The 22,059-nt window shown below is 55.2% G+C and overlaps 8 protein-coding genes across 8 annotated transcripts; 2 read left to right on the top strand and 6 right to left on the bottom strand.

The window, feature by feature from the left end:
- Positions 1 to 965: 965 nt before the first annotated feature.
- On the top strand, positions 966 to 3,888 carry INS49_008771 (uncharacterized protein; the record flags this gene model as incomplete). The annotated part of the gene is made up of 4 exons (XM_043169510.1): positions 966 to 1,910; positions 1,998 to 3,327; positions 3,381 to 3,715; positions 3,784 to 3,888. The coding sequence occupies 4 exons, from the start codon at positions 966 to 968 to the stop codon at positions 3,886 to 3,888; spliced, it is 2,715 nt and encodes a 904-aa protein (XP_043027190.1).
- Positions 3,889 to 6,149: 2,261 nt separating this feature from the next.
- INS49_008770 (uncharacterized protein) lies at positions 6,150 to 7,175 on the top strand (the record flags this gene model as incomplete). Its single annotated transcript, XM_043169509.1, has 2 exons — positions 6,150 to 7,113; positions 7,168 to 7,175. The coding sequence occupies 2 exons, from the start codon at positions 6,150 to 6,152 to the stop codon at positions 7,173 to 7,175; spliced, it is 972 nt and encodes a 323-aa protein (XP_043027189.1).
- A 967-nt stretch (positions 7,176 to 8,142) lies between these two features.
- On the bottom strand, positions 8,143 to 9,858 carry INS49_008769 (uncharacterized protein; the record flags this gene model as incomplete). The annotated part of the gene is made up of 1 exon (XM_043169508.1): positions 8,143 to 9,858. One exon carries the CDS (start codon positions 9,856 to 9,858, stop codon positions 8,143 to 8,145), a length of 1,716 nt encoding a protein of 571 aa, XP_043027188.1.
- An 877-nt stretch (positions 9,859 to 10,735) lies between these two features.
- Positions 10,736 to 11,679, bottom strand: INS49_008768 (uncharacterized protein; the record flags this gene model as incomplete). The annotated part of the gene is made up of 4 exons (XM_043169507.1): positions 10,736 to 11,048; positions 11,153 to 11,200; positions 11,270 to 11,506; positions 11,576 to 11,679. 4 exons carry the CDS (start codon positions 11,677 to 11,679, stop codon positions 10,736 to 10,738), a joined length of 702 nt encoding a protein of 233 aa, XP_043027187.1.
- Positions 11,680 to 12,419: 740 nt separating this feature from the next.
- INS49_008767 (uncharacterized protein) lies at positions 12,420 to 13,121 on the bottom strand (the record flags this gene model as incomplete). Its single annotated transcript, XM_043169506.1, has 1 exon — positions 12,420 to 13,121. One exon carries the CDS (start codon positions 13,119 to 13,121, stop codon positions 12,420 to 12,422), a length of 702 nt encoding a protein of 233 aa, XP_043027186.1.
- Positions 13,122 to 14,710: 1,589 nt separating this feature from the next.
- INS49_008766 (uncharacterized protein) lies at positions 14,711 to 15,711 on the bottom strand (the record flags this gene model as incomplete). The annotated part of the gene is made up of 2 exons (XM_043169505.1): positions 14,711 to 15,381; positions 15,474 to 15,711. 2 exons carry the CDS (start codon positions 15,709 to 15,711, stop codon positions 14,711 to 14,713), a joined length of 909 nt encoding a protein of 302 aa, XP_043027185.1.
- Positions 15,712 to 16,699: 988 nt separating this feature from the next.
- Positions 16,700 to 18,653, bottom strand: INS49_008765 (uncharacterized protein; the record flags this gene model as incomplete). The annotated part of the gene is made up of 5 exons (XM_043169504.1): positions 16,700 to 17,032; positions 17,111 to 17,431; positions 17,498 to 17,684; positions 17,842 to 18,346; positions 18,416 to 18,653. The coding sequence occupies 5 exons, from the start codon at positions 18,651 to 18,653 to the stop codon at positions 16,700 to 16,702; spliced, it is 1,584 nt and encodes a 527-aa protein (XP_043027184.1).
- Positions 18,654 to 20,294: 1,641 nt separating this feature from the next.
- INS49_008764 (uncharacterized protein) lies at positions 20,295 to 22,049 on the bottom strand (the record flags this gene model as incomplete). Its single annotated transcript, XM_043169503.1, has 3 exons — positions 20,295 to 21,490; positions 21,558 to 21,861; positions 21,921 to 22,049. 3 exons carry the CDS (start codon positions 22,047 to 22,049, stop codon positions 20,295 to 20,297), a joined length of 1,629 nt encoding a protein of 542 aa, XP_043027183.1.
- Positions 22,050 to 22,059: the final 10 nt, after the last annotated feature.

Raw genomic sequence — 22,059 nt, 5'->3', positions numbered from 1 at the left:
TTGCCCAAAACCTCCGACCCCACCCAGCTGCTGCTGGCCCGCAACACGCAACTTCGAGGCCCCCCCCGTCGAAGCCCCCGTCCTGCCGTCGTCCCACACAGGAGGACTTCCATCGAAGCTTGCTTGCACTTGCCAGCTCAAAAGGCCCCCGGGGAACAGTTGCCACTGTGTGAGCAACAGCTGTAGATACGGTCGCTGTCGTGAAGCTCAGCCGAGCTTCTTTCGGCCCCCCTGCTGTAAAGCTGGTCGATCCTGTACGCAGGAGTGAGAGAAAGAGAGAGGAAGAGGAGCACCAGCACCAGCGAGCAGCGGCAGTAGTATCGAGGGGGGTGTACACACAACAACCGTTGTTGTTAATTGCACCCGCGCCAGCAGACAAGCCCCATCGTCACCTGCGCTGCAACTGCATACCGCGTACATACCTACCTGTCTGGGTACCTACCTGATAATCATTCAATCACCGACCTGGCCTTCCAAGGTTGCGCGGCCTTGCGCCCAACCGCGGCAAGCAACACGCAAGTTTTATCAACTGGACTCGGGCTGCCCTCAAAAGCAGCAGTCAGGAGAGGTCCACGGCCAAGACAAAGCTCCCAGGTTTTCCCCAGGCAAAAGGGCGGGCGACCTTATTCATTTCCAACGTGCACCATTCCCCATCCGCTCGTTCCCTCGCATTGCTCTCAGTGCATTTTCTGGTTCTCTGGCTCTGGCTGCACCTGTCAGGCTCGCGCGCTCATGCTCAGGCCCGGCCTCGCATCTTCCAGCGCGCATCCCTCTGCTCATCTCCGTCCGACGTCTTCATTGGTAGACCGCCCAGAGGCTCGGGCCCCTTCCGCCTTCTCATCCCACACGCCCTGCCCTGTCTCGCCCTGTCCGTCCATCTCCCGGCTTTCATACCGTCAGCATTCTTCCGTTTTGCCTTTCTTACCCCCCCTCTTTCCGCCCGGTCTTCGACGTTGCGTTGGATCATGGACGGCTCAAGCCAAAACAACACTAATCTCGCCTCGAGCAACTCCTCGCGACGAAGACTTACAAAGAAACCACCCAGTTCGCACAGCCAGTACCAGCACCAGCACCAGCACCGCAGCTCCAACAGCATCGATGGTCGGTTTGACACCCAATCTATCCAGAGCAAACGCAGCTCCACGAGTCTGAGGCGAGCGCCAAGTGCTCCACCCGCAAGGACTCCCACCTCCAACGCGTCAAACAGTTCCTCACCACGGCATCCTCCCACCTCTGCCCACAGCGCTGCTGCTGCCACTGCAACTGCCACTGCCGGTGCCACTTATTCCCAGCGCTCACTGAATCCCTCCCCGATCGTGCCCAGCAGCGAGTTTGCCGGCCTCTCCTTCTCATCCTACCCCCAATCCGCCAGTGCCAACCGCGACCCTGCCCGCAGGGACCACTATCGTCTGTCCGATCCCCACAACAACAATCTTAATCACGGCACGGCCTCGGCCACGTCCACTCATCGTCGCCTCCATTCCAAGGCTTCCGAAGAATTCATCGGCGCCCCATTCGACGGATCTGCGATCCTCAACCGCATCGAAGCCACGAAATCCCCCACCGCCCACCAGCGACCGTCGATCCCACACTCTGCCTACGCCTCACCAGATCCCCGTGTTCCTGGCCCGACTCTCGATCAGTCCGCCAGCTTCTCGGCTGCTCCCGACATCATGGCCGCCGAGAAGTCACAGGGCGCCAAGGTGCCCGAGAATCAATTGAATGGGCCCAAGAGATTCTCGGACGAGGCAAAGGAGCCCAAGATGCCGTCGGTCCTCAGGAAGAAGTCTGGCTTCACCGGCTTCATGACCAGTCTGGTCGGCTCGCCCAAGAAGCCGCTCATCTCAGCGCCCGAGAATCCTGTCCATGTCACCCACGTTGGTTATGATAGCTCCACTGGCCAATTCACGGTTGGTCGCCCCCCAAACTTGACTGACAGTCGACTTGATTCCGTCAATTGAGCGTCGAGACCGTCTACTAACCCGTGCCTGCGACAGGGACTACCCAAGGAATGGCAACGACTGATCAACGAGAGCGGCATCCCTGAGAAGGACAGACAGGCGAATCCGCAGATGCTCGTCGACGTGCTCACATTCTACAAGGAGACAACAGAGAAGCCTCACGAGGACCAGAACCTGGAGAAGTTCCATGATGTTCGAGCCCCCGAGATGCGCCAGATGAACTCTCAGCCTGGGTCGGCCACGTTGCCCCCACCTGGATATACGGGTATGTCACCTATGATAAGCCCGCCTGCTAGCCCGCGGTTTCCTCAGAATATTGAAGGCAGTTTCGAAAATCCCCGGTCCCCCCCTCCGGTCCCGAAAGGTTTTGGTTCCCATCCTTCCAAGGATATCAACCTGATGCCCAACCGGCCAGCCCCCAAGCCCCCGGTCTCCATGTCGAACCGCGCGAATGCCCCGGCTCCCTACCCGACCAAAGATTCTGGCATCGGTATGCCATCAGCAGGCGACGAAGGCCCATACAACCACCCGAAGGAGCCCCCGACCATGCTGCCCGAAGAGCACCGATCAAGGTCCAGGTCGAATTCCCGGGTCAACGTCCCAACCACCCCCGCCCCCGCCCCCTCCCCTCCCGTCCAGCCTTCCCCGGCCGCGTACCAGCAGCAGTTGATGCAGCAGCAGCAAGAACAGGCGATGGCCCAGGCGCAAGCAGCAATGACAGGCCAGGTCGGCCGAGCCCCAAGCAAGAGACAGCAGAACCAGCAGCCGACTCCACCTCAGTCGCAACACCAGTTCACAAGAGGCCCTGAGCAGAACGGGGCGCAGCGACCTCAACAGCCGCAGGTTGGCGCTGTGCCAGGCGCCAGGCCTCGCCAGCGACAACAGAGACACAGCAATGGAATCGACGTCATCGCTTCGCTCAAGCGCATCTGTTCGGAAGGTGACCCTCGAGAGATTTACCGTGGGTTCTCGAAGATCGGCCAGGGTGCCTCTGGTGGAGTGTTTACTGGACACGAGAGAGGCAGCAACAGATTGGTCGCCATCAAGCAGATGAACCTGGAGCAGCAGCCCAAGAAGGACCTGATCATCAACGAGATCCTGGTCATGAAGGAGAGCTCCCATCCCAACATTGTCAACTTCATCGACAGCTACCTTTGCGGAGGAGAGCTTTGGGTTGTCATGGAGTATATGGAGGGAGGAAGCCTAACTGACGTCGTTACGTTCAACATCATGACCGAGGGACAGATTGCCTCGGTCTGCAGAGAGACCCTGAAGGGGCTACAACATCTTCACTCCAAGGGCGTTATCCATCGCGATATCAAGTCCGACAACATCTTGCTGTCGATGGAGGGCCACATCAAGCTCAGTAAGTGTGTTTCGTAGACCCGGTGTGTATCGGGCGCTAACGTGGTTGAACAGCCGATTTTGGGTTCTGTGCTACCATCAACGAGGCCCATAACAAGAGAACGACGATGGTTGGAACGCCGTACTGGATGGCTCCTGAGGTTGTCACCCGTAAGGAGTACGGAAGAAAGGTCGACATTTGGTCGCTCGGCATCATGGCTATCGAAATGATCGAGGGAGAGCCGCCATATCTGACTGAGTCTCCTCTGCGGGCTCTTTGGCTCATCGCTACCAACGGTACTCCGACCATCAAGGACGAGAACAGCCTCTCAGCAGTTTTCCGGGACTTCTTGTACTTTGCCCTGAAGGTGGACCCGGAGAAACGAGCGAGCGCGCACGATCTCCTCAGAGTACGTTGTTTGCATTACTTTGCTTCCTCATCTATGACCTGGAATGAGACGCTAACAAAGTTTTGTAGCATGAATTTATGAAGGAATGTGTTGACTTGGCCCAACTATCGCCCCTGGTGCGTGCAGCACGCGAGGCCAGAGCCCAAGAGAAGGCACGCAAGGGCGGCCAATGAACGAACCCAATACCCGAGTTCCACTTCGACGATTGTTTCGCGCAAGCGATCAGCCTTTGTAAACAACATCAGCGTCCATGTTGCCAAGATCAACACTCTCATATATCGATTCGCCTGCACATATTTGACCGCAGACTTCAAGCATTTTTATGGTTCTGTCTGGTCACATTTTCGATTATTGCATCCTGCGGAAGCCGGCCGGCGACTTTCTCATTTTATTGAGGACTTGGCCCAAGGTCAAAGGCGACTGGCTGAGATGTTCTGAGAATATGCTCAGGAGGAAGGCTTCGTGGAGCGACCACGCACCCTTGGGGGCGGGGATGATCTCCAAGCCCGGAGATTTCCAAGGGGATTGTCGAGCCGCCGCCGAGGTGACTGCGACCAAGACAACCTTGATGACGAAGCCAAAGGGTTCACCTCAAACCTCGTCCTTCGGGCAAGCCGTCAGCGCTGGGTGGCATTGGTTTCTGCCCCCTTGTGTCGTTTGTGGAGAGAGCGGCCGTGGCCGGGCGGGTCCTACGACATGGATGAATGGATGGATGGGATATGTACAACCATGTTTTTTTCTACTTTGCTATGCTGCAAAGGACCCGGCAATACTGGATGAGAGACGTTCAGTGCCGACAGTCGTCAATTCATGGGCCTGAATGGCCACGTGTAGGGAAAACCATGTACTGATCATATGGAATGTCGGGATGACTTAGAACGGATGGCAGGCCGGAAAGAGGACTTCCCAAGTCTGGGAGAGAGATGGTGCAACTCGACTGTTGATTGTAGCGGGTGGTTGCAGTGAAGGCTTCTTCTCATCTTCAAACTCTCTTGATTCATCTGGCAGAGAGACCATTGTGGGAATTCCCGGAGGCGTTGAAAGGAATGGAAGGACTGGCCTGGCAGGTATGGCCGTTGGTTCTCGATGGGAGCAACAGGCGAAGCACACGCAGTGGTTTCTGCGCGCCTGGCCACACTTAGGACTGCTCTGGAGCTGCTCTGGTACAAGAGATGTGGAAAATCGAATTCGGTTTCCTGTGAAAGACCCAGATTCGTTGGGTTTGCTGCCATGTGTGTTGTGCGTGTTGCTCCCTAGTAAAATAACTGGAAGACGACTGAGGCCTAGAGGACGTTGGTTAGCTTCCTGGTATCTGATGGCCCTGGCCCCTTCGTTCACTTATGAAGCAAACTTGGATGGGGTAAGCCGGTGTTCTCTGAGCACTTGGGAAGGGGAAGTGTTTGTTTGACAGATGATCCTCACCAAGAGGTGAGACCAAGGTCCCACCGTGCTGCTGCCTGCCACCGTTGTCGAGCCAGCGTGGCTGGGAAGGCATCACTACACTCGGCCTTGGACGACCCACCGTACTGCCTGCTTCGGCCCGCCCTGCCTTCATCTCGACATCTAGTAATCTAACTCCTTTACGGTCGCCTTTCCCCACTGAGGGCCTCAAAGGTAATATACTTTTGCATTTTCTCAATTCTCATCTGGGCATCTTCCACCTCGCACCCTCCGCCAGCTTCTTTCCACTTGTCGAGGCTGGGTTCCAAGTCCGCCGGCGACTAATGTAGAAGTCCCCTCTACGTACCCCATTCGACCTAATTCGTCACCTCAGCCAACAAAGGCCTTCTTTCAGACACTGAGACCTTCGCGGAAAAGCCAATTCAAAAGGTAGGTCGCAGCAATATTCCGTAGCTTGGGCGTTGAAGTTGAACACGTCTGATGGCAGAATCCTTTGTAGGCCCAAACAAATGACCACCAACCCCGAGGCTTGGCTCGGCATTCTTCTTTGGATTCTGTCGAACAATCAAGGCCATCAGATCCCGAGAATGGCCACAGATATGCTGTCATATCTCCCAGTCGAGTTGTTGACCAATGTGGTCGCCCATCTCGAGTGGAAGGACTACGCTGCCTGCCGACTCACCTGCAGACGCATCGAAGCGTCCATGTTCTCATGCTTCGCCCGCGATTCTTTCACGAGATGTCGTGTCATGCGCACACCAGAGAGTACCCAGACTCTTATCGACATATCCAAATCGCGCTTGGGACCTTTTATAAAATGCCTCAGCGTGTCGGCAGAGGTTCTCCGCTCCACCGAGGGGTCTTCTTGTGATTCGCGTCCTTCTGGGCCCCCTTCGGAGACACGCCTGACAGCCGATCAGGACGCTCTCATTTCAACTGAATGTTATGGGGAGATGCTTACCGAAGCGCTTCTGAACCTTAAATCGGTACAGTTGATCCGATCCGGAATGTACAAAGCGCTTCTTCATACAGCATGTCAACGGCGCCTCGGGATCTTTCTGCGAGGCTGAGAAGCTTGGGCCTGAGGAAGATCCTTCTTAAACAGGAGGAGATGATAGAAGCAGCCGCGAGGAGAGAACGTCCGACTGTCCGCGGCCACATCCATTCCCAGAGGGCCTTCTTTTACTCCACGCTTCTCGCTTTGGGCAAGGCCGACGCCCGCCCGAAAGAATTGAAGGTTGCAGGCAATTCAAGTTTTGGCTTCCACTGTAAAGCATTGCATATCCCAGCACGCATTGCCCTGTCGGTCATCCCAGTCCTTGCACAGCTCGAGAGCCTCCGCCTCAGTGTTTCTCCTGGCAGCAATGTAGGACCAGTTCTGTGCCCAAGTCTTACTGGTGTGAAGAAGCCTCAAGGAATCTCGACGTATGATGTTCGCGTCTTTCTGCAGCATGTGACTCGACTGCACAACCTAAGTCTTACTCTCAACAGCCTCGAGAATCTGTACGACGGCTTCGTCGAATGGCTCGCGTCAGTTCCTGCTTCTGAGGGAGCTACTCTAGGTGCTCTGCCGCAATCGCCCCCAGCTATCACTTTCAGCTACCTTCAAGAACTATCTCTCCGACTTATTTACGGAATCCGTGTGCAAGCCTTGCTTTCGGTGGCACGAAACTTTGCTCCGACGTTGCAGAAATTGCAGCTTCATCAGGTGCATCTGGAAACAAGGCTGCAGGACCATGCGTCGACTCCCAGGGCCCCGGGCAGCGTTTGGGTGGAATTCCTTAAATCGCTGGAAACCGAGTTGAGTGACGAGCTGCGGCACCTGCATCTTAGGGATGTGACGGAAACAGAACACATCGGCCTCACACACCACACTCCTCGAGCTCCCCGCGACGTGAAGTTCCATAAAGGGCAGAAGCACTACAGAACGTGTCTTTACTCCGGCCCTGCGATGAAGCAGGCCCTCGAAGCGATGGTTCATTATATCGAAGGCGACAGTTCCTGGATTCCTTGGTCTCGGGAAGGAAAATGGAGGTTCAAACACCGGCGAGCTAGTTAGTTGATTTGTGTGCATAGAAAAATCGAAATGAGCCAGGGACGGTGCAATCGGACTTGTGATAAGCTCGATTTGAATTATAAAATCACACCTCTTCAGTTGAGATGTCATCAAAAGAACGCATGTGGTGCTTGCTAGATTAGGTTTCTAACCTGCGTGCCCAATTAGGCCATCTACTAGGGGACTTGTGGGTAGTCCCTTTCAGGATTTGAAGAGCTGCGAAGGCAAACGGCACAGGAAAAACTGGGAGGTAAGTTGCCACAAACACATTTTTACAGAGCTAAAGGGCGGCACGACTCCTGCTCAAATGCGCAATCCAAGCCACGGAATTTGGGCTCGCCATCATTGGGATTTTTCTTGTGTCCTCTTGAGCTTGTTTGGGCTCGGACATTTCCAAGAGCCTTTTCGTCTTCCAGTACTGCATGCCACTAAAGACTGCTTGTGCTGGTGTTTACCAATTTACATCAGGACAGTTGAACCAGCCATCCTGGCTGGACGATGAAGCAGGGAGCCGTGCATGTCGTGTCAGGCCGTAAATACATTTCCACTTCGCTTATGAGGATGCCATCCACTTCTTCCAGCCAGGCGAGTGTGTGATGGACCAAGCAAGATATTAGGAACAAACACCACTCAAACACACCGAGATCAGCTACCGCAAAAGTCCAGCGGGCGTATCTTGGCCAGTCATTTACAGCGGAAGTCTAATACTCGAGAGGTAGGGCCTGAAGTTGAGTGAACGGTAAATTTCCTCGTCTGCCCCTGTGTGTGATCAATCTAGGATTATCCGCATCTATCTATCTACGTGCGCAGTTGTGCCCGCGCCCTCAAGAAATTCCTATGCACGCGTCGAGTCGCTGCCCTTTTTTTTTTACCTACTCGTTCTGTCGACATGTTTGCTTTCGTTCTACGACCGTCGGTCCATGCGGACCCGGTACTCTGCAGCAGGACTCTGGATCTAGCCGGCCGTCTCTCATCTCGCCTCGCCCCGCTCGCGGACGGCAGCAGCACAAGGAGGAAGCATGCGCCACACGCGCGCGAACCCCCTGCCCACGTCCTGGTGCCGCTGGGGGCTGACGAGCCACCTCAGCATGCAGCGCGACCTCTCGCCGGCCATGCGCGGGTGGCGCTCCAGCCTGAGGCAGTACCTGAACCACAGCTCCCTGTCGCCGCGGGCGTCGAGCCAGTGGGCGCGCAGGAGCTCCACGAACCGGAACAGCAGGCCGTTGTAGCTGCCGACGCTGCGGTCCTCGGCGCCCGGGTCCCGGGGCCGCAGCACGCCGAGCATGAACTCGCTGATGCGGAGGACGCGCAGGGAGGGCGGGAACATGCGCGCGAGCTCGGCGCCCGGGTCGTCGAGGATGGTGTTGAGCTGGTTGTAGAAGATGAACTGCTGCTGGAAGAGGACCTGCATCGACACGGTGAGGTGGGTCAGGTTCGCGAGCATCGGGAGCGATGTGAGTGTGCCCGTAGGCCCCAGCTGGCCCAGTTGGATGTGGTCGTTCTCCCAGTCGAGATCCAGTTGTCTGGTGCCCCGGCCCGTGGTCGCTAGGAAGCGGTTGATGTCCCAGCCAGACGCCTGGATCTTTGAGCAGGCTCCTGTGCATCGCCGGCTCTGGCCCGCGTAGTCGAGAGTGTGGAAGTGCGCTGGGCTGAAGATGTCTTGCTGCAGGCTCAAGAGGTCCCACTCGGCGAATGCGCCGCCGGTCCGCCTGAGTGTCGTCAGCGACTCGACGTACTTCTCGATGCAATTGGAGCCTGGATCGGCGGTAGCCTCGACGGTCACGAGACGGGCAATCCATTTCCCGCGAGGGTGGAGGAGCTCCAGCTGCTTGAGGGCACGGTACTGGCCGAGGGCAGATTTAGTCAGCCATGTTACTATGGGGTATTCACCACTCGGGTCCCTCATGAAGGCCTCGGGCTGGGCTGGCATGGCGATGCTCAGCTTTGAGAGATGCTCCAGCGGCAGGTGGCTGATCGGGTGGCTCCTGTGCCATGGGCTGTGACAGGTCACCGAGAGAGCCCTGATTCCTGGTGCGCGTTCCAAAATCCAGTCAAGGACTTTGCGGTGCACAGCAATGCGGTAGTACGCGTAGTACCACTGGAAAGGCTGATCAACGTCGCGTGGAATTCCGATCGAACATCCCATTCGACGGACGAGTGCGGTGCCGGACGAGCTTTCGTCGCCAGGGGGTCGGATTAACGCGTAGGTGAGAGACATCAGAACCTCGTGGGGGCATGAGATCTGTTTGACCAGCTCGGCGAGGTTCGGCTGGATGCGAAGGGAGTTGAGGAAGTGGAGGACCGACCTGTGCGTCGGAAGGTGGGCGCATCGATAGAGAATGCTCGTAGCAGGCAGGTTGAGGCGGCGGCATGTCTTGGTGAGTGAGATGAGGGTCTGCTGCCTGATCCTGCTCTCTCGGTCGAGCATGTACACCTCCCAGTCGGCAAGGCCGTCGGTCAGGACCCAGGGCTCGGCAAAGTGCTGGAAGATGTTGAGGAGGATCTCTTGCGGAAGGCCGTCGAGGTAGCGTTGGGCAAGGAGCTTGGCAAAGCCTTCAATCAGGCTGTCGTCGACGATCTGGTGTCGTTTGGTTGGGCGGCCATTCATACAGGTGGGAACGTCGGTGTCGGCCTTGCGTTTGAGCTTGCTGACGACCGGTGCACGAATATGCTTGATACGCATCATGGTGGACTGTCCAAATCAATTGCACAAGGACAAAAACTTTCGACGGTCCTCCCCCACAGCCAAACACCGCCTTGCTGGTGCTGGTCTGTGTTTGTTTGAGGATGAGGTTTCGATGGAATTCCATTGTGGAAGAAAGAAGGAGTTGGCTGCGATCCAATGCCCCTGGTTTTGGCCTTGCTCAACAAGATCATAACAGAGGACTTCACTTCAGCTTTGATATGTGTGACTGGAAAGATCCTTGTCACCGGTACTGATTTACTGAGACTAGCATTTACAAACGGCAAATCTGATCTTGCCCCAATGTGAATACTCCGAACTCGGTGACTCTGGCCAGATGTTTGCATGTGTGACTACTGTGGATCTTAGCTCATGTGAGCCATTGATCTTAACGTTGGCGTAATTGAAGACCTGAACTGGAGCAAATACGATTATGTGCCACACTTGCTACATGGCTCATTGGTAGTAGCATTCACATTCCAAACCATGGAAGGAAATCAGCATCATGTTTATCCCCGTCCTGTACAGGAATTACCGTGCAAAATTTACCGTACAGAAGTTACCTTCGAGGTCTTGACCAATGTCCTTTCACGGAGTCTTGGGCCTGAGAGGGTTACATGGAAATGGTGAGAGATATAGTCAAGCCTGCCATGCAATATTGTGTTATGTGGCAGGCTTTGTGTCTTGGAAAAAGCTTGGACACGATGTATGTGCCTTTTGAAGATCTTATAAGGCTTCTAGTGTCCATAGTTGCTGCTAAGTGTGTCAATCAAGCCTTGGTCTAGTTGTCTGTCTTTAGTCTAGTATAATAATTTTAAATCAAAGATGAGGCTCGTTTTCTAGCTCTACTTCTAGAACCTCACGGCTGGGAAGCCATCATCTAATATGGCTCTGGAATCGTTTTCACAGGCTCACCCTGAGTCGATCTGATATCCGGCACTGGGTCGACCTTCTTCACCACCCGGGCCGGGTTCCCAATAGCGACCGAGAATTCTGGGATGTCCTTGGTGACGATACTGCCAGAGCCAACAGTACAACCCTTGCCGATGGTGACACCTGGCATTATCGTCACGTTGCCGCCGATCCAGCAGTCGTCGCCGATGGTCACCTGACCCGCGTACTCGACGCCGTCCCGCCGCGACTGCACGCCCGTCTCGTGCGTGGCCGCAAAGATGGACACGAACGGCCCGAACCTGCAGTTTGTCAGTCACCTGATATGGAACCCACAATAATCCATTCTGGAGGATTAAAAAACATAACTGATGGGGAGTTGTGAAAGGGGAAAACTTGTACTCACATGACTCTGTGTCCGATGCGCACCATGCCGCAGTCAAGGACTACGAGGCTGAGGAATGCATTGATCAACATACGATATCGCCATAAGTTTGGGAGTTATTAGGGCAGGCGTTCATACTTGAAATTGGAGTAGAAGTTATCCCCCAGGGAGATGTTGCAGCCGTAGTCGACGTTCAACGGGGGCTCGATGAAGACACCTTTGCCGACCTTGCCAAAGTGCTCCTTGAGCAGCTTTTCCCGGTCTGCGGTGAGCGACTCTGGGGTGGCATCGTCTGGGAAATGGTGGTTGTATTTGTGCATAAACTTTCGTGCACGGAAGCGGCCATCCACCAGTTCGGGCACTTGCGCATCGTATCTGATCTCATATCGTCAGCGATTTGTTTTGAAAATAGAGCAATTACTCTGTGGGTAAAGATGACCATACAGGACTCCCGAGATCATTTTCTCGTAGTCATCGCACCACGGGGTGTGTGCCAAAGTCTTTGCATATTCAATGGTGGCAGCATCTTTCTCCGTGTTTGCAGGCATTTTGGCGGGTAATTGGGTTTGATGCTAGGCAGGCACTGAAATCAGAGAGATCCAAGCTGAAAGGGAGCGGTGGGTACTTATGTACGAAGCACTTACAGATTCCTACACATTCACAGCCGCCCTGGTGGAGGACACTTGTTGGAATGACGTCCCGACGGCTAAAATCCGGAAACTGTGGTCTTAGTCGCCGGGAAATCTTCGGCGAATTTACGTTTGTTCATAAAGCACAATTGCGAGTCGGTCTGAGTTGGCAGAGTCTTGTGATGTGAAGCCTTCTCGTAACACAAGAGAAGGAAATTCAGGTAAGGTGTCCCCGAATTTACTGTATTTGAAAAAATGTTTCCAGCCGAGACCTCCAACTTTTCCCCCAGTGGTGATAGGTGAAAGGATAGACGGTATCCTACCAGACAAAGGTGCCTGGCGCTCACCAAATACACATAGGTTGGCTTACGGCACTACTCCTGTCAGTGTGCATTGAACAAGTCGTCATATTTATATAGTATCCCTCCAGTAAGCCCACTGTGAGGGTATCAAATTCTAGTCAACATGGTCACACTTATTGGATGACTATACAAACAAAGCCAAAGCCAAGGGCATCTCCGCTGACAAAGTGAAGGATCATTGACTACCTCTATCCGCTAACCTTCAGAAAGTGACTGAAATGCAAGACTGCGACGCTGACTCTCACCGACAGCTCCTGGAAGAACGAAAGGCATCTCAAGGACGCAGCTGATACATCTTCAGCAGGCAGCAATGGGCTGAGGCTGGGCAACTGTCATCTTGATGGGGATGTCGTTGACAACATAGAGCTCATCCGCAGGCTCAACAGACGGCTCCTGAGTCTGGCCTTCGGCGGCCTCTTCCACCTGAGTCTCCTCGTCCTCTTCGTCGGAGCTCTCGACGCCCTCGACCTTCTCCTCGCCCTCCTTTTTCGGGCTACCCCTGCCCCAGCTCAGGAGCCTGGCGAAGTATCCAGCGCTCTCGGGGTTCTCGGCTGCTGCTGCTGCGGCGGCGGCAGCCTTCTCCTTCTTCTCGGCGGCAGCGGCAGCCCGGGCCTCCTTCTTGGCGTCGTTGGCCTCCTTGCGGGCCTCCTTCTTCGCAACCTTCTTGGTGTCGCGCTTCTCCTGGCGGACCTCCTTCTTCTCTACCCGCTCGGCCTTGCGAGCCTCCTTCTTGCCGGTCTTGTCGGCTGAGCTGCGGCGGGCGGCGCGCTTGGTCCTGGCGGGGGTCGCCTCCTCCTCGGTAGCGTCCCCGGCTGCGACGTCGGCGCAAACCTCAGCGACGGCGCCAGTGGTGGCCTCGTCCGTTGTCTCGGGCTCTGCTGGGGTAGGGGCAGGAGCGGCGGTGACGTTGAGATCGGCACCCTTGACAGATGCACCCTCTGTCTCCTTGGTGGTGGCACCGCCGCGGTTGCGGAGGACGACGTTGGCAACGCGGACCATCTTGACTTCGGGACTGTCTGCGGAGGAAAAGAGAAAGTATTGGAAGGGAGCCAGCGTGTGTGTCTAGGCTTTTCGGTGGGAGGTTGTGTCAGATCACGGATAACTGTCTGATTGTCTGTGATGGGTAGATTGATTGAAACTGGAATGACCCAAAATTGTTCTACATGGAAATCTCTTTTTAAGTCCCCCAGTGGCGAGAAATGCCGGTGATGCTGACTGCCGTTTCGTGCAAGTGTTGGTGGTGACGGCTGTCAGCGTAAGCCACTCTCCCGATCGGGGTGCATGCAACGGCCTTGGTACCCGAACAGCCATGGCACCTGGAAGATAAGTTGGCCTCGCACTTCAAATGATGGGAAGCCTCAAACTGGCTTTGTGGCGAAGGCGAAACATTAAGCCAAGACATTACGCACGCAGGGTCTTCCGAATGATGGCAATGTGTACTCACTCGAGTGCTTGCCGAAGACTGACAGACGTGTCATGCCTACAGCCCCGCTCACAAAGCAAAATCCGGTTGGCTCCAATCAGCGGATCGTTGTACTTTCAATGTATAGTCCTATTTTTCATTGACGTTCTGCGGCAAACCGGCAGCGTGCAGGCAATATGCCGGTACTGCTCACATGCAAGGTGCACTGTTACAAGATATTCGCCTCCAGCAAAACATCACCGAGACATTAGTTCAGCTTGCCTGGCAATAAACGCCAGGAAGTTATGTGCTTGTGTTTCAATTTATTCCACAGCCGAAAGCATTTGTCATCCTCTCCATTTGCCAACGATGGCCCGAACCTCGCGTCCTCGTCATGTTGCAATGAAAGCCCGGGTGCTGACACGAGGAAAAACCACCATAGCCCGCGAAATAGTATGGCGCTCAGAGCGTTCGTTGAGAGTATGGAGGGTGTTCTGTGATTTTGACCCGATGGTGCCCGATGGTGCCCGTAGCTTCGTTAGGAGTTGTCCGGTCAGAAACTCAGCCTTCAACCTTGTGCGCAGTCGTTCTGCCCTCGCTCTTGAGCAGCTATTATAATTTGTAACGCTCGCCCACTCAACCATTACTTCCAAGAAGAGTTGCCGAGTGAATGTTAGCCGGAACCGAAGTCGCTAGACCTTGACAACGTACTGGGCGGCGTTTGGGGACAGGCGGCAGAGGTTATCTTGCATCATAGGCTCTCAAGACCGCAATTTCTGTCCCGTCCCAGGGTCGGTTCTACCGATCAGCTGATCTGGTGTGGCGAGGCTTGCGAGGAAGTCTTTTAAGAAGATGACTGCCAAGTGAATATCTGAATTATCACCCAATACACGCAAGAGCAGGGCTCACCAACGCGGCATAGTACGTCCCATTAGGGTGCTGGCTGTGCTGGTAGCCGTAGGCGTCTTCAGTTACAATTATGGGCAGATGTCACGGAAGAGTCACCGGGGTAGGCTACGCGAACAAGTTGCTCTCCAACTTTGGTCATGACTGATCGTGAACTTAGAAGGGTGTCAAGTTCCGCATCCTCGGCGCGCCGAAATCTCCTGCATTACCGAACGCCACATTTGCCCCCGTCCAGAACACCAACAAACCACACAAGCCGAAGCGCACAGATCTATGCTTTTCAAGTGGACCCATCGCCGGAATCGAGGAGCCTCACAATGCCGTAACTCGTACCCGCAGCCAGGGCACCGATCAGCAGGGTGTGCAGAGCGCCCCACACGCCGGCCCTCTTGTTGTGGATGGTGACCCAGGTCTTGACGTAGCCAAACACAAGCAGGATGACGACCGTGATGGCGATGCTGACCAAAAGTGCCTGCTGGGCCGAGTCCATGATGAAGTAAGGAATCATGGGGATCAGCCCGCCAACGAAGTAGCTCAGGCCCATGGTGACGGCCGAGACCCAGGCGGCGCTGGTGTCGGGCTCGGGCAGCTGCAGCTCAAAGTCCATCATGAAGCGCAGCCACCCCTCCTCGCGCTTGGGGTCGCCCGTGACGCACAGCTCCTCGACGACCCCGCGGGCGGCCCCCCGCGAGATGCCGTACTTGTCGAACACCTCGTAGATCTCCTCGCGCTCGCGGTCCGGGCAGTGGTCGACCTCCCAGCGCTCGCGCTCGTACTCGGCCTCCCAGTGCTGGCGCTCGGTGGCGGCGGCCAGGTAGGCCCCCAGCCCCATGCTGATCATGCCCGAGAAGAGCTCGGCCAGGCCGCCGATGACGACGAGCTTGGTGCTCCCCAGCGAGGAGAGGCCGGCTGTCAGGGCGAAGGGAACGGTGAGGCCGTCTGCGAAGCCGACTGTTGCTTGGGTCAGTGAAGTGTTCTCACCATCGTAAATATTCCACTGCGAACAGTTCAATCAAAAATCCATAAACAGGCCGGCCACTTACTGGTGATGTCCCGAATCGTGTCCCCATTGCTGCTGTGCTCCTCGGAGTGGTGGTGGGGATCGTGCTGGTGTGCGAGGTGCCTCTGCGAAGGCCGTCTGAGAGCGTCGGGCCGGAGCAGTGGTGAATTGAGTGGGGCCCGCTCGACGGCCGGTTCGGCTCCGTGAAGCCGGGCGTGGTGATGACGCCCGTTGGCGGTGCCGTTGCCAAGCAGTGGGGCTGCTTCTGAGGGATTGGCCATGATGTGCTTGATGTGCAAGATTTCGGTTTCGTATGCAGCCCGGCAGGCCCAGCTTCGTCCAAGTGCCGTCGTTGAGGAGGGTTTCTTTCGGCCTCGAAGAGCGAACTTGGCAAACGCTTCGGCCTGATTGGCGGTGGTTTGGAGGAGGATGTCCAGGTGGTGACAGAGGCAACAACCAGATCAAGTGAGGCTACCAGGCAACTCAGAAAGCGACAGAGACTGAAGAAGGTCAGATTAATATACCCTTATGCCTCTTTCCCTCTTCAGCGGAACCTTCTTTTTGAAGAGACCTGCTTCCCTGGCAAAAAAGGACTGGCGGATGTGGGGCGTCCTGGTCATCAAGTTCCTTGGAGCTCTGATTGGCCCTTGCTGTAGCTCTGTCAGTCTGCCGTCGTACAGGACAAGACAAGCCTAAGCCTGTCTTTATTCCCTTGTGCTCCCCGAGCCTCTCACCATGGAGCGAGATCCATGCGTCGTCAACATCGGGCCATTTGCTGGCATCGTATGACTTCACAGTTCATGCATCTTGGCCAGATCGTTGATTTGGGGTCCTCACCAACTGGCAGCCATCTCCTTTGCGAGGCCCATTATTCCTCGGGGACTTTGGTGGGGTCGTCAGCAATGGTCAGCTTCAACCGGGTGGCCGACCCCCTGATGTTGCATTGGGACGGGTGCCCCGAGACTCCGGCGCAGGAAGGAACCGAGCGTCACATGTTCACGAGGTTCTCAACTTCGCAAGCGTGATATAACTAACCCTGGATATTGATTTCCTAGTTTCCATGGGATCTCCCGAATAAGTACCCGAACAAGGTCTGAGGACGGCTGCTCGCAGAATTTACCAGCCACCGCGCCCACAACGTTGACTGCTCAAACACACAAGGTCCACTACTACGCCATACAGAAGAAAGATTTGGGACGGAAGCAGAGCTTATATCAACCTTCCACGCACTCCCGACGCCAAGATGTGAAGAGACCTCCCATGTTCGCTCTACCTCACACGGACGCAGCTACTCTTCACCGGAGCAGCATCCAGCACTCTCTTGACATTTTCGTGTCGCGGGATGAGCCTGATGTGGAACGGCACAGGCGACCTGCCGCTCAGTCCATCGTATTCCCGGAGATCGATTGGGTGGCCTGGGACCTGCTCCAGCGTGAAGGCCCATATGAGCCGGGAGATGGCCAGCCAGATCTCGCGCTCCGCGACTATCATGCCCGGGCATATCCTCCTTCCAGCCCCAAACATCCAGTGGTCACGCTGGTATGGGTCGGTGAGGCTGGAGGACTGGGCGGACGTGAGGGGGTCGCCGAGGTATCGATCCGGCTGTGTTTGGTTATGTCACTTCAGCAATTTGTTCCTCTGGGTCCAGGGCTGGATGTGTTCTAGAGAAACGGAACTCACGTTGAAGTCCATCGGATTGTGATGTCTATTCTCGTCATGATGCATTGTCCAAGTATTCAACACCATGACTGTGTCTTTGGGGATGAAGTTCCCATTATAGGTAAAGTTCTCCGAGGCAACATGAGGGGTGCCGAGCCAGAAGGGGTTGTGGCAGCGCTCGACTTCCTTGACGATAGCATGGATATATGGCAGACCTGCCTCGTCTTCCACAGTTGGGAGCCGATCACGGCCCACAACTCGATCAAGCTCTTCCTGGGCCCTTCTTTGGATCTCGGGGTAAGCTGGGATGAGGGCAGAGAACCACTGCATGATGGAAGCCGTCTGTATCCCATCTCGGTTAGCGGTACTCTCTCGTGCACAAGGGTGAGTTCAAGTGTAGTGACCGACCGTCTCAACACCGCCGATCATGAAGGCTGACGCAGTGATTGCCATGTCGAGATGGTCGAGCTGCTCTGTCTCGCGGACCTGGAGCATGGTCTTCGCCAGGGATGCAGGGACGTCTTCGCCGCGCTGCATACGCCTGTCGATATCGTTGATCAAACCACCGTAAGTATCCACCAGATCCTTGTGTAATCTGCGACCACGTGTCCGTAGTGGGAAGGGCAAGTGTTGGAGAATCGGGATGAAGTCAACCAGGTTGGACATGGGTCCAGTGCAGTTCCTTAGGTTACGAATAATATCAGTCTCGGCTCAGGAAGCTCTTCAGACAGGATGTTCAACGAGCGGCTTACATGAATTCCCGGCTGAGCCTGAGAGCGGCGCTCACCATGGGGTGGTTGACAGAGCCTGTTCTCGTCCCAAAGACGATGGTCAACATGTTATTCAAGGAGCATCGTCCCGCATATGGCTGCGGATTGACCAGGTTCTTCCCTCCACCGCTTGCCTCGTAAAGAGCGACCATCATATCGGTGGCCTCACGGTCGAGAACAGAAGTATACTGATCGACAGCCTTTTGGCTCAGCCAGCCGGAGGCAATGCGCCGGTGTTTTCGCCAGCGGTCGTTGTATGGCGTGGCTGTGATACCACGCCCTGCAAAGACGGTCTGGCTCTTGATGAACATCTCCTTCCGGGAGGAGAACACCGCACCGTGTGTCACCATGAGGTCTTTAGCAACCTGCGGGCTGGAAACGATGACGAACAACTGGTTGCCGAGCCATACGGAATACAGACTTCCGAATTTCTTTGCCCATTTGTCGAGGGTAAGTTCAGGGTACTGTGTCAGAAACGGGAAGGATCCTGACAGGTTACTTAGTTCTCTGGTTTTTTTGTATCTGTCTGTTGTCATGATCTAGGCTAGAACCTTACCAAGTATTGGCATAGGCGTGGGCCCATCAGGAATCATGTTTCCTGTGGCATCACATAGCTCTTTGAAAGACTTTTGCTGCTGAGTCTTGGCCACAACGAACCCAGCGAAGAGCGTGGCTACACATAACCAGATAAAGAGGCTGGACACGAAGCCGAAACCATCGGAAAAGATTGACCAGGCTAGGGCATGTGGTGAAGCCAGCGAAATGCTGGTGAGGTTGTCCAAATTGAGACTCATTTTGGCTCCTTGGGACCGAATGGATAACGAAATGGAAAGATGGGGCACACCGTATTCAAGTCGTCAATATCACGGAGAAGGTGCATTGATATAAGAAAACTCGACATAAAGCAAGGCGTGATCTGAGCAAGGGTATATCATTCAGCTTTGCACCAACAGTCCGTCCCCATTATGCTCGCCAGCGAAGTGCAACATTTCCGGGCCTGGCCTCGATTATCCTCGCGACACCAACAAGCTATTCCTTTTTCCGCGGCTCTGATAACTCGATTTCGTGACCGGTCAAAGAAAGTCACAGAGAAGAGATGATCCGCTTCCACAAATGGCCCATCGCCTCAGCAGCTGACCGAGACGTATTTGCTTTTTCCCAATGGCGAGGTCGGCCCCCTAAGCTGGCAACGTTGTGAGATACGACAGCTGTCATCTTGTATATACATGTGCGGAAGTGGAGCCTTACCACATTGAAAGAATATGACACAAATACGCCGAACAGGACAAAAGTTGGTGTGAGAAGATTATCATGATCCCTACCCTAGGCACATTCGTGCATCTTCTTGCTTGTCCTTGGCCGCCCTGACACCGGTGAACGGGTGAATATGCGCATCCCACCCGCGTGTGGCGTCCGTGCTTAACCTGAAATGTGATGCGATTCCGTGCTCTGTGCATAGACGCGGAAGGGAAAGAGATATCGTGTGTGTGTGTGTGTGTGTGTGTGTACTTTTGATCCTCAATCTCCTGGCTCGGCGCGCAGTCCCAGCGCATGCGAGAAGTACAAAGCCTTGGCCGACACCCAATCAACCGATCTCGTAGCATGCATATGCATTGTTTCCCAAGCTGCATGGCTCCGAAGAATCTGGTAATCATGCTTCGTGTTACATGTAAAAGTGCAATGACTTGTCTATCTCAACGTCAGGCCACCTTCATCTATAACGCCACAGCAGCCACTCGGCTCCAAAAGTGCAAGTGTTGACTATAGTGATTAGTACTCGGCAGCCTGTATGTCAAGAAAATTAAGGCACCAATCTACCATGTACAGTACTTGCTCGATGAGGCTTGTCGCCCATCGGGGTCCCTCGTGACTGTATTGTGTGCGTCACCGCGGGCTCCGGATCTACGCCTCCGAGGCGAAGAGCATCCACCAGAGCCTAACTAGGCATATCTCTAGTAAGCGCAAGTACGTGGCATGCAGGTGATCATTCCGCCCATATGTGAACAGCGGAACCTTCTCCGATCTGAAAGGGAGCACGTGGTGTAACTGGCGATCGCATTTGACGGTGGAGAAATTCGGAGACCTGAGGCTTGAGAAGGCCTGACTCAGTGCTGTTGCTGAGTATTGAATCTTTGTGCAGAGCATCTGTTTTCAGAGGATTCCAATTAGTCTCGAGACTCCAACGAGGTCCGTAGAAACTCGCAGACTCAAATAATCAATGCACATCCCTTCCATCAGCGTGCGACTTGCTAGCAAGAGAGTCATGAACAGCAGGCGTTATTCCAAGGTAGTCTTGTCGGGTATACACACGAGGTAGCAAAATGTTCACATTTTATGGCAGCTTGACATTCAAACCGGGAGAGTATTCGCGGATTATGATTATGTGGCCACACCAGAGGTAATCCAAAAGCCTTGAGCCCATTTCTATACTCTATCTATACAATTCCCTCAACCATAGCCTGCTGCCACCAAGCACACCTCTCATTAGCCGTATCATCCGTCCCAGCAACAACGCCCTCAGCTGTGATCCGGGCCACAGCCGCGTCCTCCCCGTAGACGGGGAACTCGGGCGCCGTGCCGGCCGGGTTGTCGTCTGGCACACCCGTAGCCGCGAAGCCGACGATGTAGTCCTGCAGCGCGGCCGCCAGGTTCGCGTCGACGGCGACGCCGTCATTAAGGGTGCTGGTGTCACCATTGAAGAAGGTGTACGAAGTGTCCTGGGCGTGGTAGCCCGGTGGCACCGCGAAGATGTAGTTGTACGTCTGGTTGCCGAGGGCGAGGGCGAGATACCGCGTCGTACAGCTAAAGTCGACGTCGCTGACGAGCTGCACGCCTCGGAGGAAGTCGTTTTGGTAGTCGGACGCCGGGTACAGCGTGTCGAGGACGTGCGTCATGTTCGCGATCTCGGGGAAGCTGGCCGTGAGCGCCTGGATCAGGTCTTCCTCGCTGGCGATGGTGGAGGGCACGAAGGGGGCGGCTTCGAACGAGTTGTGTGCCGCCATGACGTTGACATTTGAGTGAAAATTGCCTTGCGCGAGGAGGACCTGGGGAAGGGCGGGCACGTAGGTTCTGTCAGGGGCTGGGCCGTATGTAAACTGGCCTTGGGGTGCTGCCTTGACGGCGCCGAAGTTGATGGCTTTCAGCGTCTCGGAGTCCAGGGAGGCGAGCTCGGAGGCGTTTGTGATGGCTTTTCCAGTGGCATTTGTCGCCTCAGTCAGTGTAGCCTCGTAAGCGTCTGTCAGGTTGAGGTTGAATTGGAAGGCCGGAGACTGGATGATGCCCTGAGCGAAGGGGAGCGAGCCTTCTCCGCCGTAGGCTGTAATGTGGTGAAGGATGCTTGTTGCACCAGCACTCTCGCCAATCGTGGTGACACGAGCTGCGTCTCCTCCAAAGCGACCGATATACTTCTGGACCCATTCCAGGGCGACGCGTTGGTCGTAGAGACCGAGGTTAGGGGTAATACCGCCAGCGCCAAGCCAGCCGAACAGGCCAAGACGATAGTTGATCGATACAACAATGACACCCTCGTTGTCGTTGAGCTTTGAGCGCGCGATAATGCCAGCCGGGCTTCCTACCGAGGTCTTGGATCCGGACGTGAAGCCACCACCGTGAATCCATACCAGGACAGGTGCTACTCAATGTCAGTTTGTGCAACGACGGAAGTCTGGCAGGGAGCGCCAAGGCAGATGACTACACACCTTGTTCTGTCGTATTTTTCTCGAAGACGTCGGTAGGTACATGAACATCAAGCGCCAAACAGGCCTCGGTCTGTCCTGCCTGGGAGAGCATAATCTGCTCCATCACCTCGGTCGATACGCCGTTCGACTGAGCCGTGAGCTCAATAATCCACTTGGGATACGACTGCATGCAAATCATGTCCTCCAAGCCGTTGTTGACACCAGAGCTGTTCCCCTGAGGGAGGCCAACGGTGTGGAACCGCAGGTCACCGGTAGGCTGCTCCGCGTAGGGGATGTTGGAGAAGATGTAGTAGCCACCAGACGACTACATAGCAGGTCAGCCGAGATCGTTATACATATGGCAGGGACAGGTATTCTGCGCACATTCGTGGTAGCCGTATGGATCTCATATCCCAAGTTCACCGACGGAGTATCGGTCAGGTTGTTCCTTCTGAGAGGCGATCCAAAAGCCGCCCCAGCAAGGGCGGCCAGAGTGAGCAAGCTGACCAACATGACGACCCAG

This window comes from Diaporthe citri (genome assembly GCF_014595645.1).
Source record: "Diaporthe citri strain NFHF-8-4 chromosome Unknown scaffold_3, whole genome shotgun sequence".
Lineage (NCBI taxonomy): Eukaryota > Fungi > Ascomycota > Sordariomycetes > Diaporthales > Diaporthaceae > Diaporthe > Diaporthe citri.
The sequence above is the reverse complement of the archived record's forward strand: the minus strand, read 5'-3'. Positions and strand labels throughout refer to the sequence as shown.